Source organism: Aulonocara sp. 'chitande type north' Nkhata Bay, linkage group LG14 (genome assembly GCF_057382095.1).
Source record: "Aulonocara sp. 'chitande type north' Nkhata Bay isolate Kocher_YH1m ecotype deep benthic linkage group LG14, A_spYH_male_GT1.1, whole genome shotgun sequence".
NCBI classification, from domain to species: domain Eukaryota; kingdom Metazoa; phylum Chordata; class Actinopteri; order Cichliformes; family Cichlidae; genus Aulonocara; species Aulonocara sp. 'chitande type north' Nkhata Bay.
The window spans coordinates 18,482,026-18,496,696 of NC_141357.1; the positions used below are offsets into that span (position 1 = coordinate 18,482,026).

The window sequence follows — 14,671 nt, forward strand, 5'->3', positions numbered from 1 at the left end:
TTCATTTTCAAAATAACTTGCATTAACATAACTCAAGCTATCAAGCATCCAATAATCCAATAATATAACATGTATGATTCTGAAAACTGCCATCCTGAGAATGTTTCCCATACGTACTTTGAATATATTTTAGTTATGCAACTTCTGCTTTACTTCAGTAGGTTTGTAACTTGTATATAAGTTAAATCTCTAAATACATTGGAAAACTATAAAAACTGTTATCCAACATGTATATAGATTATGCCCAGTGTTCCCCGTGGTCTTTGTTCTTCTGCCACAGCATTTAATAAATCCTAGAAACGCCTCTGTACAGGCCTTTAAGTTCAAGTCGTTCATTTACACACATTTAGAGAAACAAGCAATAGCGACGCTGAGAAAAGTGACACTGACAGTGGCACGGTGACATCTAGTGGTGAATGATGGTTTGACATGAAAGCAGCATAATTCATACAATCACAAATCATCAAATGTGTAAAGAGCAGATTTCATGAAATCTGGTACTGTGTCAGATGTTTTACAGCTTAAATGTTATGAGATGTTATCACTTTGTATTATTATACTGATATTATCATAGGGCAGTAAACACTGAAAGCCTAAAGAAAGATTTTTCCGTGCAAAGTCAGTGACATGTATGGAGGGTCTAAATAAGAATTTAAGCGCTCTTTAGGATGAATGTAGTTCCATCAGCAAAAAAGAATACTTACAATACTCTACTGCCAGATTATTATTGACATTACAATAAAAAATACACTCTACATGTTCCAATTTCTGGTCTGAACTTAACACACAGAGTATGGATTTGTTAGCCAGAAAAATAAATTCCAATCTTTCACACTCATTGCCACGTAAAAAAGAGCTCTCTGTTTCAGCTTGATGGCAAATAATTTGCCAATCTGCCTCCTGGCCAGGCTTTTGGATTTCAGTCTCAACTCGTTAGCATGTTTGGCCCGAGAACCAGGATTTACAAATTCTTCTTGCATCGAATTGGCTCTTAGGCCAGGACACCTACGTCACCCAGAATCCCCAGGAGTGGCCATTACTCAAAACTATTCATACAACATAGATGCTCGGTAGAATGGGAAAATGATTTCAACATTGCTGAGAGTGAACAGCTGCAACCTTCTGCTGCTGGACGATGACAGATTTCCTTTCCTCTCTTTATCTCGCTCACTTCCTTTTGCGTTACTCTCTCTTCTCTAATTTTGTCAGTTTGATGTCGCTTTTCTTTCACTTCTCGCATTTGACTTGTTTTTCCCGACCCTGACTTCTAACTTTAGCCTTTTTCTCCCTTCACTTTACTGTGATTTCTTACCCCTCTTTACATACCGGTACACACACACACACACATACTGTACATACACAATTACACACAAGGGAACCCGACTCTGAAAATACATCTCCAAGAATAATGGCTGAAGAATTTTATTAGGGCCCTTTCACATTTCATGTGGAAAAGAATTCTAACATGCTGTTCGCTAACATAGTGTGTGTAGCACTCGGTCTGTATGTATGGTTATTTCGTCCAAATGTCACCAGGAGAGTGGATATACAGAAAATATGCTCTAGAGCTGTCACTTGTGAGGAAATGTCACAGTCAGAAGTGGAATTTCTGTTATTTTAAGGCTTGAAAATTAGCATTTAGGGTGAGCTTCTCCCATTGCAGAATTTTGCTCATGACAAGCTGCGGTGTCTCTAAACAACCAAAGAAATGTGGAAACCAACGGGTAGATGGAGAAGCGTGGAGATTGAATGACCTGTGGCATTCACTGGGGGAAAAAAAGAAAGAGAAAAAATTGGGAGGCTGTGTGCTCGAATGCACCCTCGAGTGAGAACACACATGAACTCACTATACAAAAACCACCATATAGGGTATAAATTTGAGAGAATTTAACTCCTCCTCTTGCTTGTCTGTGTTTGTGAATGCACATGTCAATGTGTGAACATGCATGTGCGTGTACTCTCACTCTCTCTGTCTGCATGTACCGGTGTGTGTATGTGTGTGCTTTAGAGGAGCCACATCTGGAAACAATAGAGAAGGAGATGCTGTCACTTTCCCTTTACCTCAGGCTTTCGAGTGTGTTCTTAAAGAAACACTCAGTTCACTCACAGTAAATTACAGGAAGGCAATCTGAGCTTCAGACTTAGATATTTGGACTCTCTCGCTTGCCGACGCACACACAGATGCTCTCGGGCACATACACACATTCATTCAGACAGTCTAACATGCCCAGAATTAATCAGTTTCTCCAGATGTAATTTTACCCCTGCACCAGTAAATTGCAGCCTTGCTTGTATTAAGTGTAATTGTAAAGCCAAATTACAGCTAATTTTGAAGTGAGAGTCTGTGTGTGCTTCTGCAAATACTCCTGTGTGTGCTGTAAACGTGTGCGTGTGTTGGAGGGGTTGAAAGTTCATAGCTGATAAGATGTGATTGATGGTAAAGTCGTGTTTACACAGCATAATCACTATGTTTACACTGTGGATTCAAATGGAATTTAGTGGATATAGAGCATTACTTATCCTAACCCAGAGTGAATGTTAAAAAGAAACGCAAACTCGATAAAAGACCTAATAGGGTTGCGTGCCGGCAAATAATTGCGCAAATTGTAAATGCACTTGTGTCTGAAAGACCATTAAAATTGAATTTGCCTCATTAGACAAGAGGTGGCAGCATTGTTCAACCCAGTAAGTAAACACATCCCAGAGGACGCAAGGATGTTATACTGCATGGGCCAAAAGCAAAACAGTAAAGCAGTTATCCATGGGTTCACTCATTCACACTACTTTTAAGTGGCCTTTATGAGTCATGGACTGTCTGTTTGTTTATACAAAACTACAATTTTATATGATAACAATCTTACATTTTAAATGTCTTACCATTACAATAGTATGCTCACTAACTGCACTCTATGACCAAACTCTACTCTTCTGTACATAACACTTACTTTTTTTAAGTTAATTTATTCACAACAGACGGGAAAGCATTTTTCAGTCACCTCAAATATAAAATTCTGCTTTGGTTATTCGAGTGATGACGATTTGAAAATAGGAAATATTTACCGTTTTACTTCTTTTGGAATATTTGTCTGTAATTTGAGTATCTTTGTGTTCAGGTAAAGGTTTACCTTTAAGCTTTAAAGAAACTGGAGGGCAATTTTCATTTTTTTTCCCGATGTGCAACGAAAAATGTCACTACAATGAAATCAACACTCATCAAAGTCAGAGGCACACATATACCCCGTCAGCATGTCAGAAAACAATTTTTTTTATTCTTCTGATACAAAACTGTTTTAAATAACAAACACATTTTAAAATTTGTTGTCATTTTTTTTACAAGGATAAATTAGCAATTTCATTATAAAACATTGACGATACTGACTTTTCTACACAGGGGTCAGTCCAGACCTTAAAGGCTGCGATCAGTGCTGGTGAACTGACTTCAGCAGTCATTCATATCGGGGTTTCTGGCAAACATTTAACAAATCGGTATAATCAGTGGTTCTCAATCTTTATTAAGCTTGACACATACGCACTGGGTTTCAAGGCACATTCTGTGATTGTTTGGAAATGTTACCTGAAGCTCAGTGTGGTCATAGGGTAGACCGCCAAAACATTCGCAGGGAAACTACATTAGCTCAGAGGGGAGGTGGTCAGAGGTTAATTTAATTCACTTTGAGTGAATGTAATGTTTGTTTGACTTTGGAAATGTAATAAATGTGCCAGGCTGCGCTGGTTTAAGAAACACTTTCTTGAGGGGGTTCTAGGTTTCACCACAACCATTAAAAGTTGTCTCTTAATGTTAAAAAATGGCTCATATTTAACATATTTTGGGGCAATTGAATCCCCACAATGATTTTCTGTCCAATTCTAAACATTAAGCCAAAAACAGGGGTACGTGTGAGGCACTACAGTTACAGAGGACACACAGGAAGACAAAGCTCCAGGTCTTATATATTTCAACTGTTTGAAACAGACATTTCCTTATTCTTCTCAAATATGGAAGGCAAAATGTGACAGATATCACATATACTACAGATATAAAGGCTTGCAGAACTGCAAGAATGTTGCTGGGAAGATTGTCATGCAAATATACGGGACACAGGAGAAAATATCAGAATTTGGTAAATACAGCTCCAATCCAACTTGAGAGACAATAACTTGTTTTAGTCATCCATGAAAATGTGAAATACAATGAGCAATAATCTCTTCCTTTGAGGGTTTGATTGTCTGGGAAATTAGCCTTATAAAAAACACAGTCTAGGCAGAGAGACGGAGAGAGAGACATGATGTGACATTTATAGAGAAAGAAAATATACACACCAACAGACCAGAAAAGAAAAGCACACAAAAGAAGATGTTTGATTCCTGATACTGACCAAAATATAGTCATAAGTGAGCTGATGAACAAGATTTGTGGACAGAGAACCACAAGTACACTTTTATGTACAAAGGTTTTGGACAGTTTAGATGTTCAGATGAAGAGTAATGTCAAAATATCATGTCAGGCATTTACTGGTCCTACATTCAATCTGCAGCAGCACAACGAGAATCAGGAAGGACTCTCATCAGTGGCTAAAAGAATTGCTCTAACCTCCACATATCTGTGCCATTCAGGGATAATGTGATTAAACAGGAGGAATAAAAGAATTAAAATCCATCTAAGGACTCAGGTATGACACGTATCTTCATGCAGCATATACTGGGCGTAACTATACTTATGACAACTGGTGCTGTTTTAGCCCACAAATATGCCCCTTTGGGGCCCATGTGGGGTCATTGCGGACCCGTAGAACCCACAAGGAGGTCAGTGCAGGTTTTTTGTAGGTACACCAACTATAGCTTGCCCACAAAAAAAACACATGGGGATTCAAAAGGGCAAATCTGCTATGGGCCCAATATAAGCTAGCCATCATGGGCTACACCTGGGTTATTTTCTGGTCAGCCATCACTGGGATACCCACAGAATTCCCTTTTTTGGGACCCAAAGGGGCAAATGTCCCATTGGCCCCACATGGGCTTACTTACATTTACCTCACATTTGGGGGGGGGTTGTGTGTTTTGTGGGCCACAGCGCGTAAAACTGCTGTGGGCCCTGCGTGGGCACACCCACATGGGGTCCGTGGAATAGCCGTGGTTGCTCTGCCCACACAGTTTAACCACAGCTACAGTCCACAATTCACCCTCTGTGGGTCCACACCTAATACAGACCGCTTGTCTTCACTTTACTTTTATTGCCAAACATTTTGACAGTGATATCTGTGTGAGCACATGCATGTCTCTGTGACGGCCCTTTGCTGTTGCGTAATGTGTATTATGGCAAGTGATTGTCTAATAACCTCAAATTCTCTAACCGTTACCCTGCCATAGAGACAATATTTGGGTAAGAACAGAGAGAATAATTTAATTTCCTGAATTTCATGGCGACTTAAGAGCATATACGGATTTCCAGGAAAACTATACACATCACTGGAAGTTAGCCGAGCTCCTCGTAGAAAAGCACAAATTCCTTCATTTCCCAGGACATCTTAGCAATTACAAATTTATGGGGCAATAAAAGTCACAGCTGGTATTACCAGGATTCATTGCGGTGTGGTGACTACCTCAAAATGTTTTCTTTTCTTTGCACCTACATCTGACCAAACTCTCCCCATCAATGAGGCTGTGCATATAAATGTGTTGTATAATGATTCACTTTCAGTCTTACCAATGCTTTCCCAACCCTTCACATATTATATCTCTATAGTGCATAAAACAGCTTAGAGCTGGTTTCCCAAAAAATTCTGAGAATAAAATTAACTGTTCTCTTGAACTGAAAAAAGTATAGTTCCCCAAAAAAGCAGAAAAATATAACCAAATAAGGCAGTGTATCAGATTCTCAGTACACTTTGTCTGATACGCTCAATGTGGAGGGGGTTTTAAAGGTATCGGGTGCTTCTTGGAAACTTCAGCCCACACCTATATGATACCTGCTCCAGTGTAAAATTTAAAACTTGAAGGAGACCCTAAAAGGACACAATGGCGTTAGGGTTATTTGTATTCAGCAGGTTCAGTCTCTTCTGCTGAGGCTCTGGAGAAAAGAGAGACAGAGAGGTAGACGTGGTGCTGTACAGCTTATTGGTGTCCGGTCTGCTTGATGATGCTTTAGTTCTGCCTTTTCCATCTCTCTTTTTCCTTAATTTGTTTTGCTTTCTCCAGCTCTCTGAGCAAAGGAAGTCTATCAAGGTAGAGAGGCTATTGTTGCTACTAATGTATGACTCTCATCTTGTCTCCTTCATAGAGGCACATGGTCAAGGACTGTCTTTACTTTGATGATGCAATTACATCCAGAGGCTGTTTTGGTGATATTCCTGCAACGTTCCTGTGCCACATTTGCAATCTCCGTCTCATCTATTGATTATCTGACCTCCTTCATTCGTCAGAGTGAGTTTCTGTACATGAGAGAGAAACAAGCAGAACTCCATTCCTGTCCATTCTCTCCTTCTTTCTCCTCAGACCACCGTCTCATTGCCTTTCCCTGGTTTGATCCAGCTCTCGCCCGGTGCCCTCTTGCCACCTCGGCTCGCTCTGCTGTCCCTGAGCAGGCGCGCAGAGCAGCGCTGCCAGGTGTGGAGGGTTTTTGCTGACCAGATCCACATGCCCGACGTGATGCCCACAAGCAGTGACATGAAGATTCGAAGCATCTCTGATGCCACATATGAGTCCTGGGTGCTGGCCCTGAACTCCCCCCAGTTAGAGAGTTGGTAAAGATAACAGCCAATAACGGTGGATGCTGGAACGGTGTAAAGAACAGAAAACACTCCAATCTTCACCATTAAACGCTCCAGCTTGTCTGTTTTGGCACCGTCCTTCTGCAGATTGGAGCGAATCTTGAAAAGAGCCACAAGGCCAGCACAGATGAACAGAGTGCCTGAGGAGGAGGGAGGAGGACATGTGAGGACCACCAGATTGAAAATTGTAATGAGAAACTGAGTATGTTAAAGAAACGCTGAGGAAGAAGAACAAAGTAGAAAATAAGGAAACCCAACATAAGCAGATGAATGAATACCAATATTATGCTTTAATTACCTATAAGCAGGTACGTGGCCAGTGGTGCAACCACAAAGCCTGTGAGTGCTTCCTGCTGCTGGTTGCCAACATAGCAGAGCCCAGTCAGGTCATCTGCATCCACCAGTCTCATGATGAGGATGACAATGGTTTTAACTGCTGGAATGGCCCATGCAGCTATGTGGAAATAGGAGCTGTGCATTTCTATAGCCTCATGGCCCCACTTTAGTCCTGCAGCCAAGAACCAGGTGAGGGTCAGGATTACCCACCTGGAAGAGAGAGCAGACAAAGGAGCGATATAAGCAACACATTTTCCTCATGGGTACACTTATCAGATTATCTTTTTCTTTTTATAGTGAATAGAAATCATCTGTTTCTAGAAACTAAGATACTTAGAAAAAACCATAGGCTCCTGATTACTGTTGGAACGACACATAATTTTTCATTTATGTAACTTTTTCATAACCAATCAGGTGGACATGGCCAGTCCTCAATTATAATTAAGTTATCCTGACACCGGCTAGCCATGAGTTGCATAATACAGGGTTATGATCATATTTTAGGAGAGAGTGAAGTCATTGGTCTGTTGCTTTTCCAAATAAGGAAGAGTGTAGGCAAACAGGAAAGCAGGGCCCAAGCAAAAAGGAAGAAAAACAGCTGTAACAGCAGTGTTTCCAGTGCAGGACAGATTTAAGAAGTGTCACTTTTACCTTTGCATGTGTCGGAAATGAACCCAAATGGTACATGGGTTATGAGACAGGGCAGTAAGACTTTAAGGAAAACAGGATGCAAGTCTCATATTCCAATTGTTCTAGCAAAAGGCATTCCCAGCTGCTGATGACAATGATTAAACTGGGGAAAAGAGATGAAGGATTTATAAAAACTCAGTGTTTATTTGCACTAACCAGAGAGAGGACGCCATGCCAAAGAAATAAAGGAGGAGGAAGACTATGGAACAGCCGGTGCTCTTTAATCCTTCTTGTACCAGAATTGGCACTGCTGCAGCATCCAGATCGCAGGAAACACGTTCCCTCCCAAGAGTCAGTCGTACCTGTTAAATGACATAGAACAGAAAGGGAAAAGAGGTGAGGCTGAATTAATCCCAGAATAAAGTAAAAAGAGAACGAATCGTCTTTCTTTCTAAATGCAAAGAGGCAGAGCTGGAGATTACTGAATTATCTCAACGCAGTGATGAATCAAAAAGGGCTTTTAGTATTTAATCACTGATGTAACATTTTGAAAACTCAAAAACAAACTGTACTCTTGTTGGATTATGTTCAACTGCTGGCCCTGGTACTCTACAACATTTTTATAAAATATAAAAAATAATCAATATCCAAAAACTGGTCCATAAGGTGCTCATCTGATTATTTTTGATGAAATAGCTTTATTGATTTGCTCACAACAAGTGAAATTAAATAGATCAAAATTATTACTAAACCTCCTGCTTACCAGGTAGGCTACGCTGTACAGGTTACAGCACATGGAGAGAAAGATGATGGGCCTTTCTGGGTAGGAGAAACGCTGAGAATCCAAGAGAAAGGTCAGGACTGTCAGAGTGGTTGAGAGGAAGCACAGCACAGCCCACACTGCCATCCACGCATCCGTGAACACTTTGGCCCCTCGCCTGTAGAGCCCGCTATCGTAGCCGCACTGCAGCGTACAGCTTTCAGTCTGTTTAAGCCAAGTATATTGGTCAGGTGCAGATCCCAGGGCGTGACACTCCTCTTGGTGGGGAGGATGGCGGACGGGCTGGTATGGAGGGTCTTCATCCCCTGGACCCTCCATACACATGTGGTTGTGGTCGTTTTGAGGTGGGAAGAGGCTGCAATTGAGCTCCTGGGCAGAAAACATAATGGGTAATGTCAGTAATGGATTTAAACGTTTCTTGGTTTTCCACATTGCTAAACTATATCCTGAACTTCTATTTTTTTAAGACATGCATGATGTCTTTGATGGTGATACGACTCACCTCAGGCCATATGAAGCCAAACTCGTGGAGCACGGGGAGGCATTTTTTCTTGACCGACAGACACATGCTGCCACATGGACCAATAGGGATGGGAACCTTGTCTGTGCACATTGGCACATAAACTGAGCACAAGAAGAACTGTTGGAAAGTGGAGATAAAGAAATACATGTTTAACATGTGATCCTTTGTGAATGTAATCAAGTTTGGCAAACTATGTTTTCTGTGATGAGATTTAAAATCATGGAGCAGGGAGTGACTGCAAAGCAACTTTTGATAGAAAAAGCAATGTCACACGGACAATATATTAGTCTAATACTAATATACTGGCACATATGCACTTCTCTTTGGGGAGATTGTTCACAATACTCTCATCGATGTCTGCAGTTGTGTTAGGGAACCACAGCCAAGTAGGTGCATGGTCAAGTTGTGTCTAATTTGTCAAACACATTGCCGGAAGTTCAGGAACAATGGCCACTCATCATTTTCCTGTTCAGCATAACTCAAACATAAGGTATGGGCAGAAAAATGAAGGACAACCAACATAAAGCTTCTTACTTAAGGTGTTGGTCCATTACATGGCTGTCAGAAGTGCTTCAATAAGCCTTGGCACTGATTCTTCAAGTGGAGGCATGGAAACTACTCTTCTAAAGGATTTTCACTCATTGGTTATTTTTAATGATGCTAATGGGGAATGCTGTCTAAAACATCTGTCCAGAATCTCCACAGATGTTCACCTGGGTTGGCACCAAGTGACTCTAAACCCCCAGTATATTATTCAAATCATTTTCACTCTAATCAAATTATTCAGATACCCTTTCTTCACTTGAAAAGGCCAATACTATCAAGATAGAAGTGTTTCATCATAATATAAAGGGGATCCCTCGGAACAACTCTGAGTTGGAGTGACCCTTCCCTCCAAGGCCTCTTCAGAAGCAGGACAAAAGCTAATGCTCCACACCCAACAACAGTTAATAATTTATAAAATGAATACAAGTTGAACTGTAGTGAAATAAGAGCCAGCATGATATCATCTGTAAATGCTTGTTTATTTTCAACCACAATAATCATTATCATTCAACTTGGCCCTTTTATAGTCCAGCTCAAGTGGGCCTCTTTGGGGTCCGCCCGACAGTTCGAGAACCACGGCTCAAAAGGGGACAAGTGGACGCTAATGATGCCAGCAGCACTCCTTCCATAGAATTCTCAAAGCAGTGAACTCTAGAGGGCTTTTTCATCCTCTGTGAAGTATAAGGAATATATATGAATATGTATATATGAATATCAGAAGTTTTTGCCCATTAAAAACTGGCACTAGTATTGGCCCCAAACCCCACTAGCAGGCTCCAATTCCAATTCATCTAGAGCAGGGGTGTCAAACTCAAATACACAGTGGGCCAAAATTCAAAACCGAAACAAAGTCGCGGGCTAAGGTTAATATTTATTGAAATATATTTATTCCTCCAGATATAAGAATGAAGCTTTTCTTATGGACTCAAACACGTTTTGCTGAAAAACTGAATATGGAACAAGCAAAGCTTAATACTAAACAATATATATATTAGCTGTATAATACTAGTAGGCCAGCTCTAATAGTCATTTGTATGGCTTCGCCAAATTTGGCCCGCAGGCCAGAGTTTGACACCTATGATCTAGAGAAAGTGAAAGCAACAGTATACTTAAGCCAGTTTCAATTAAACACTGAAATTGCAGTAGGAGCGCAACAGTTATCCAATCTTATGTCATAATTTTTAAGACTTTGATCCACTTCAATCAAACTGTGAAGCACAAGGTAAATTGTGTCATTTGTGTGGTGTATTTTAGAGGAGTGAAAACAGTGCTGTGGCCCTGCAGGCTTTCTGTATATTACAACTGGATTACAGCTGCTAACTGTACAGTACTCCCACATGTGGCTCCTCCAGCTACTTGCATATACGTCTCGCTATCCTGCTGCTTTTTCTGCTCCGACTTTCATTACATTGCATCACCTCTTCTATTAGTAGCTCTCTATTTTCACCTCTAATAAGGAATGCCACATCTTGAGTCAAGACAGAGAGAGTCAACACTAACCTGCTCCAAGGTTACGCATACAAATCCGTACCATCAAAAACAATCTGTGATGATTACAGCAGCGAGGGCATGTGCCGTGTAATGCTGCATGATCCCCCTGATCTAAGCCTGAGTTTTATTCTGTCCCATGGCAATAGTTTTGAAATAGATATCTAAGTCAGTGTTATAAAGATAGTGAACAGTCTGGAGTCACATTTGACTGTGTTTGACACATTTTGACAGACATTCTGGCAGCAGTGAGGGAAGAAGTACTCTGGGGTTACAGAGGGTAGCAATTTTAAGTGATTTCATGCATTTATAGTGAAATCTGTTTGAAGCCAGAGTGTAAAATTGTACCAGGCTCATGATATGAAAACACACAGAAGCAGAAAGTGCATTTCACTCAGCTACCATGAGATAACGGAAACAAGCTCTAGGCACTTGGAGTGGTTAAAAAAAAAAGTGCTGGAGTAAAAGGTTTGATGCTGTTTTTCCATTTGAAAAATATCAAAATATGTATTGGGCCACAGCAGGAACTACATGTTACAGAACTGCAGCCTTGATCCAGTTATAAACAAATCGCAGCTTGAAATTGGCCCTTGAACGGAGCCCAAATGAAACATGAATCCAACAAGGGTGTCAAGGTTGGGAAATAAATATCAGGGAAATGTTATACAACTCTTAGTGTCTGTGAGAATTTACTGGCGGGGAAAAGTTAAAATTGTTGCCTCTGTGCACTGAAGCATGTTTGAGATATAAACAAATTTAATATACATTGAATGACTGAGCTACTGTTCTGCTACATATCTACAAGCAGACAATGTTGACTTGTCTTCTGATAATGAATCAGCGACTCGTTACCACGGCAATATCAAAATCACTAATCCGAGTCTAAGAAAACGTCCTTTAAACTCTCAGCTTATTACACTGTTCCCTGCTCAGCATCTGGGTTGTCATGTAGTTTCACTGGTCTGGCCCAAAGTGGCCTTTATGTGGCCAACAATGTAAAATGAGTTTGACATCCCTGTTATAGTGTTTCTCACCAAAAACAGAGAATGTCTGTTCTTGAATTTTATTGAAGACCTGCCATCCTGAATAATTGTGACTTGATAAAATGCAGTCAACCCAGATGTTGTAATATTGTCTTGGTTTGACTAAAGCATTCAAAGAAGTTCATAAGACATACAACACATGTTATACTTCAAATAATTCTCACGGTGGGCTCTGCATACTCAAGCGGTGACAGTAACCTCACATATTCTGGGTGTTTTCCCTGACTCTTGGTAACCTGAGTCCTGTCACTTTACTGCGAAAAGCTACTCCGGTTACTACTCAGGAAGCCTCCCATTAGAGCAAATGTTAAATGATACGGTTCCTCTTTCTCCTTTCTCCCTCTTTAGCATCTGTGTGTGTGTGTGAGAGAGAAACTGGGTTGTCAGCTAAACTCACTGGACAATTTACAACTGGAGGAGGACAGTTTGGCTTCATACTGCAGTTGCTTCTTGTTCTGTGTGGTTGTCTAGTACACACTGTATGCTTCTTAAGCAGTGTATTAATTTAACATGCCAAAATATTTTTTTACCCCTATTTCCCAACAGCTGCACACAGCAATAAGTCACTCTAACGCTGTAATAAAATCACATGCCACTCCAGACAGGGCAGTGGACTTAAAATAAGGACCGAGGGAGGAAAAAAGCACTTGGAAAGGTGTGGGCTTGGTTTCATGTCAGTGTACGGGGATGTCTAGACGATCTGGACATGCTTGCATGCCTTTGAAACTGGGCGTCTCTAAATAAAAGGAATAAAAGCAAATTATAGAAAAATGTAAACACCACTTGTCCACACTGAAACTTGCCATCTCTAAAAGAAATCTCTGATGTGCCACCAGCTGCTCCAATAATTGAAAATGAAATGACACATAATTGGTCCAATCTTTTTCTTTTTTCCTTACATGGTGCAGGAGTCAAACAAGCAGCATTTGTTTTATGACACTGAGGGCATCATTGTTAACAAGACAGTGCAGTATATAGCACTAAAGACTCAGCTGTTGCTGTGAGGGGCATGAACTCAGAATGTCAACAGACAGAGGGGGCATTTTCAATGAATTTAGCATGACAGCCTGGCACAACAGGAAAGGAAGGAAGGCACGGAGCCCCCAACTCCCGCCCGATCCTCTTGACTTCGTGGTAATCAACCCATGTTATGGCCCTCATTATCACCGGGGCCATCAGTCTGATCAGTTCGCGGTGCTGCAGCTCTGTCATGCGCTTTGAGACAAACACACTGCTTTCTCTCTTTGACGCACGCAAATAAATATAGCGGAGATTCCAGACTGAGCCATGCTTTTTTTAGACCAGGCTTGTTCCTAAATTTGTGCACGTTAATGGTGTATTATTATCATCATCATTATTATTATATTTGCATGCTGGTTATTCTACTTTGTTGTGGTGGCTTGACATCAGTCGCTACGATTTGCATGGGTCCACTACCTTGAGTTGACTTGAGCAGCCGTACTGAATGAGCGGCGTGAACGTGGTCAGTTGCAGCTCTGCGTCCGACTGCAGAACGTTGCCGACCAGGTTGGGCATCTTGGTGACGTTGTAACCGAGACCCTGGCACATGCTGATCCGGATCGGGTCGCAGGTCATCTCCTCCACCTCATCGCCAAAAGCCCTGACCAAGCAGAGCGGAGCGACCAATCCGGATAAGAGAAGCACTGCTGACCCCGTGAGCGACACCATCATCCCGGGCATGGTCACCCTGATATTGAGCGGCTGCCCCTCTGTAAATGTTGCCACAGTTATTATCTCGTCAAACACAGTCGGGTTAAGTCGCCCTGGAACCTAGAGCGGCGTTTGTAGTCCAGCTGGAGCGGAGTGCGTGTTCGTCCGTGCGCTCTGGGAGCTACACAATCCCACTCTGAGCCATTCAATAGATTCAAATATCCTGAACGCAGCAGTGGATCATTGCGATATCAAAAGCGCGTGTTTTCAATTAAAATAACGTGCGCACTTGCAGTTTGAGAAACAAACAAACAAAACTGCATCTTGATAAATCCTCAAGTCCTTCTTATGACGTCTCCCGTCAGTAACTCCGTGTGGGAAAGCGCAGCGGACCGACAAAACATACAGCGGGACTGATTTTATGCCTACTGCTTCCAAGCGTCCAGCATTAAACTTTATTGTGTCTGTGAAGGGAGACTATTTTCCTCGTCCAGAGAAAAGCCGACCAATCCAAGCACAGGAGTTGGGTTTCCCTGACCAACCCCTGGCCAGGTGGGCGGGATCCAAGAGAAAAATAGAAGAGCGAGCTTCATCCACTCCCCTCTCCCCTTTATACTCTCTACCCCCTCTCGCTCTTTCCTTTCCTTCAGCATTTTGCCTTCTCCCGACTCATTTCCTTTTTCATGCTTTTCTTTTCTTTTCTCATTCTTCTCACTGTGTTTCCTCTCCGTTCCCCCTAAAAAGAAAATGAGAAGCATTCCCCAGCTAATTCTGACAATATCCAGAACGTGTATTTTGACCGGCTGATGTGGTCTACATATAATTTTATTGGCTGTATTTTTAGAAAATATGCATCTGAAAAGTAGATTTAGTGTGTGTGTGTGTG

The 14,671-nt window shown here is 41.4% G+C and overlaps 1 protein-coding gene across 1 annotated transcript; it reads right to left on the bottom strand.

Annotated features, from left to right (window-relative positions):
• Positions 1-3,255: 3,255 nt before the first annotated feature.
• On the bottom strand, positions 3,256-14,218 carry fzd4 (frizzled class receptor 4). Its single transcript, XM_086261361.1, has 6 exons — positions 13,552-14,218; positions 9,017-9,154; positions 8,497-8,883; positions 7,950-8,095; positions 7,066-7,313; positions 3,256-6,907 (listed from the first exon to the last, which is right to left on the bottom strand). The coding sequence occupies exons 1-6, from the start codon at positions 13,813-13,815 to the stop codon at positions 6,489-6,491; spliced, it is 1,602 nt and encodes a 533-aa protein (XP_086117487.1). The 5' UTR covers positions 13,816-14,218; the 3' UTR covers positions 3,256-6,488.
• Positions 14,219-14,671: the final 453 nt, after the last annotated feature.

Excerpts from the sequence above, each read along its gene's own strand:
- fzd4 (XM_086261361.1), bottom strand. The coding sequence starts at position 13,815 with ATGCCCGGGATGATGGTGTCGCTCACGGGGTCAGCAGTGCTTCTCTTA. Across the intron at positions 8,884-9,016 it reads TTGGCTTCATATGGCCTGAG|GAGCTCAATTGCAGCCTCTT; the intron begins GTGAGTCGTATC and ends TTTTCTGCCCAG. Across the intron at positions 7,314-7,949 it reads GGCATGGCGTCCTCTCTCTG|GTGGGTAATCCTGACCCTCA; the intron begins GTTAGTGCAAAT and ends TCTCTCTTCCAG.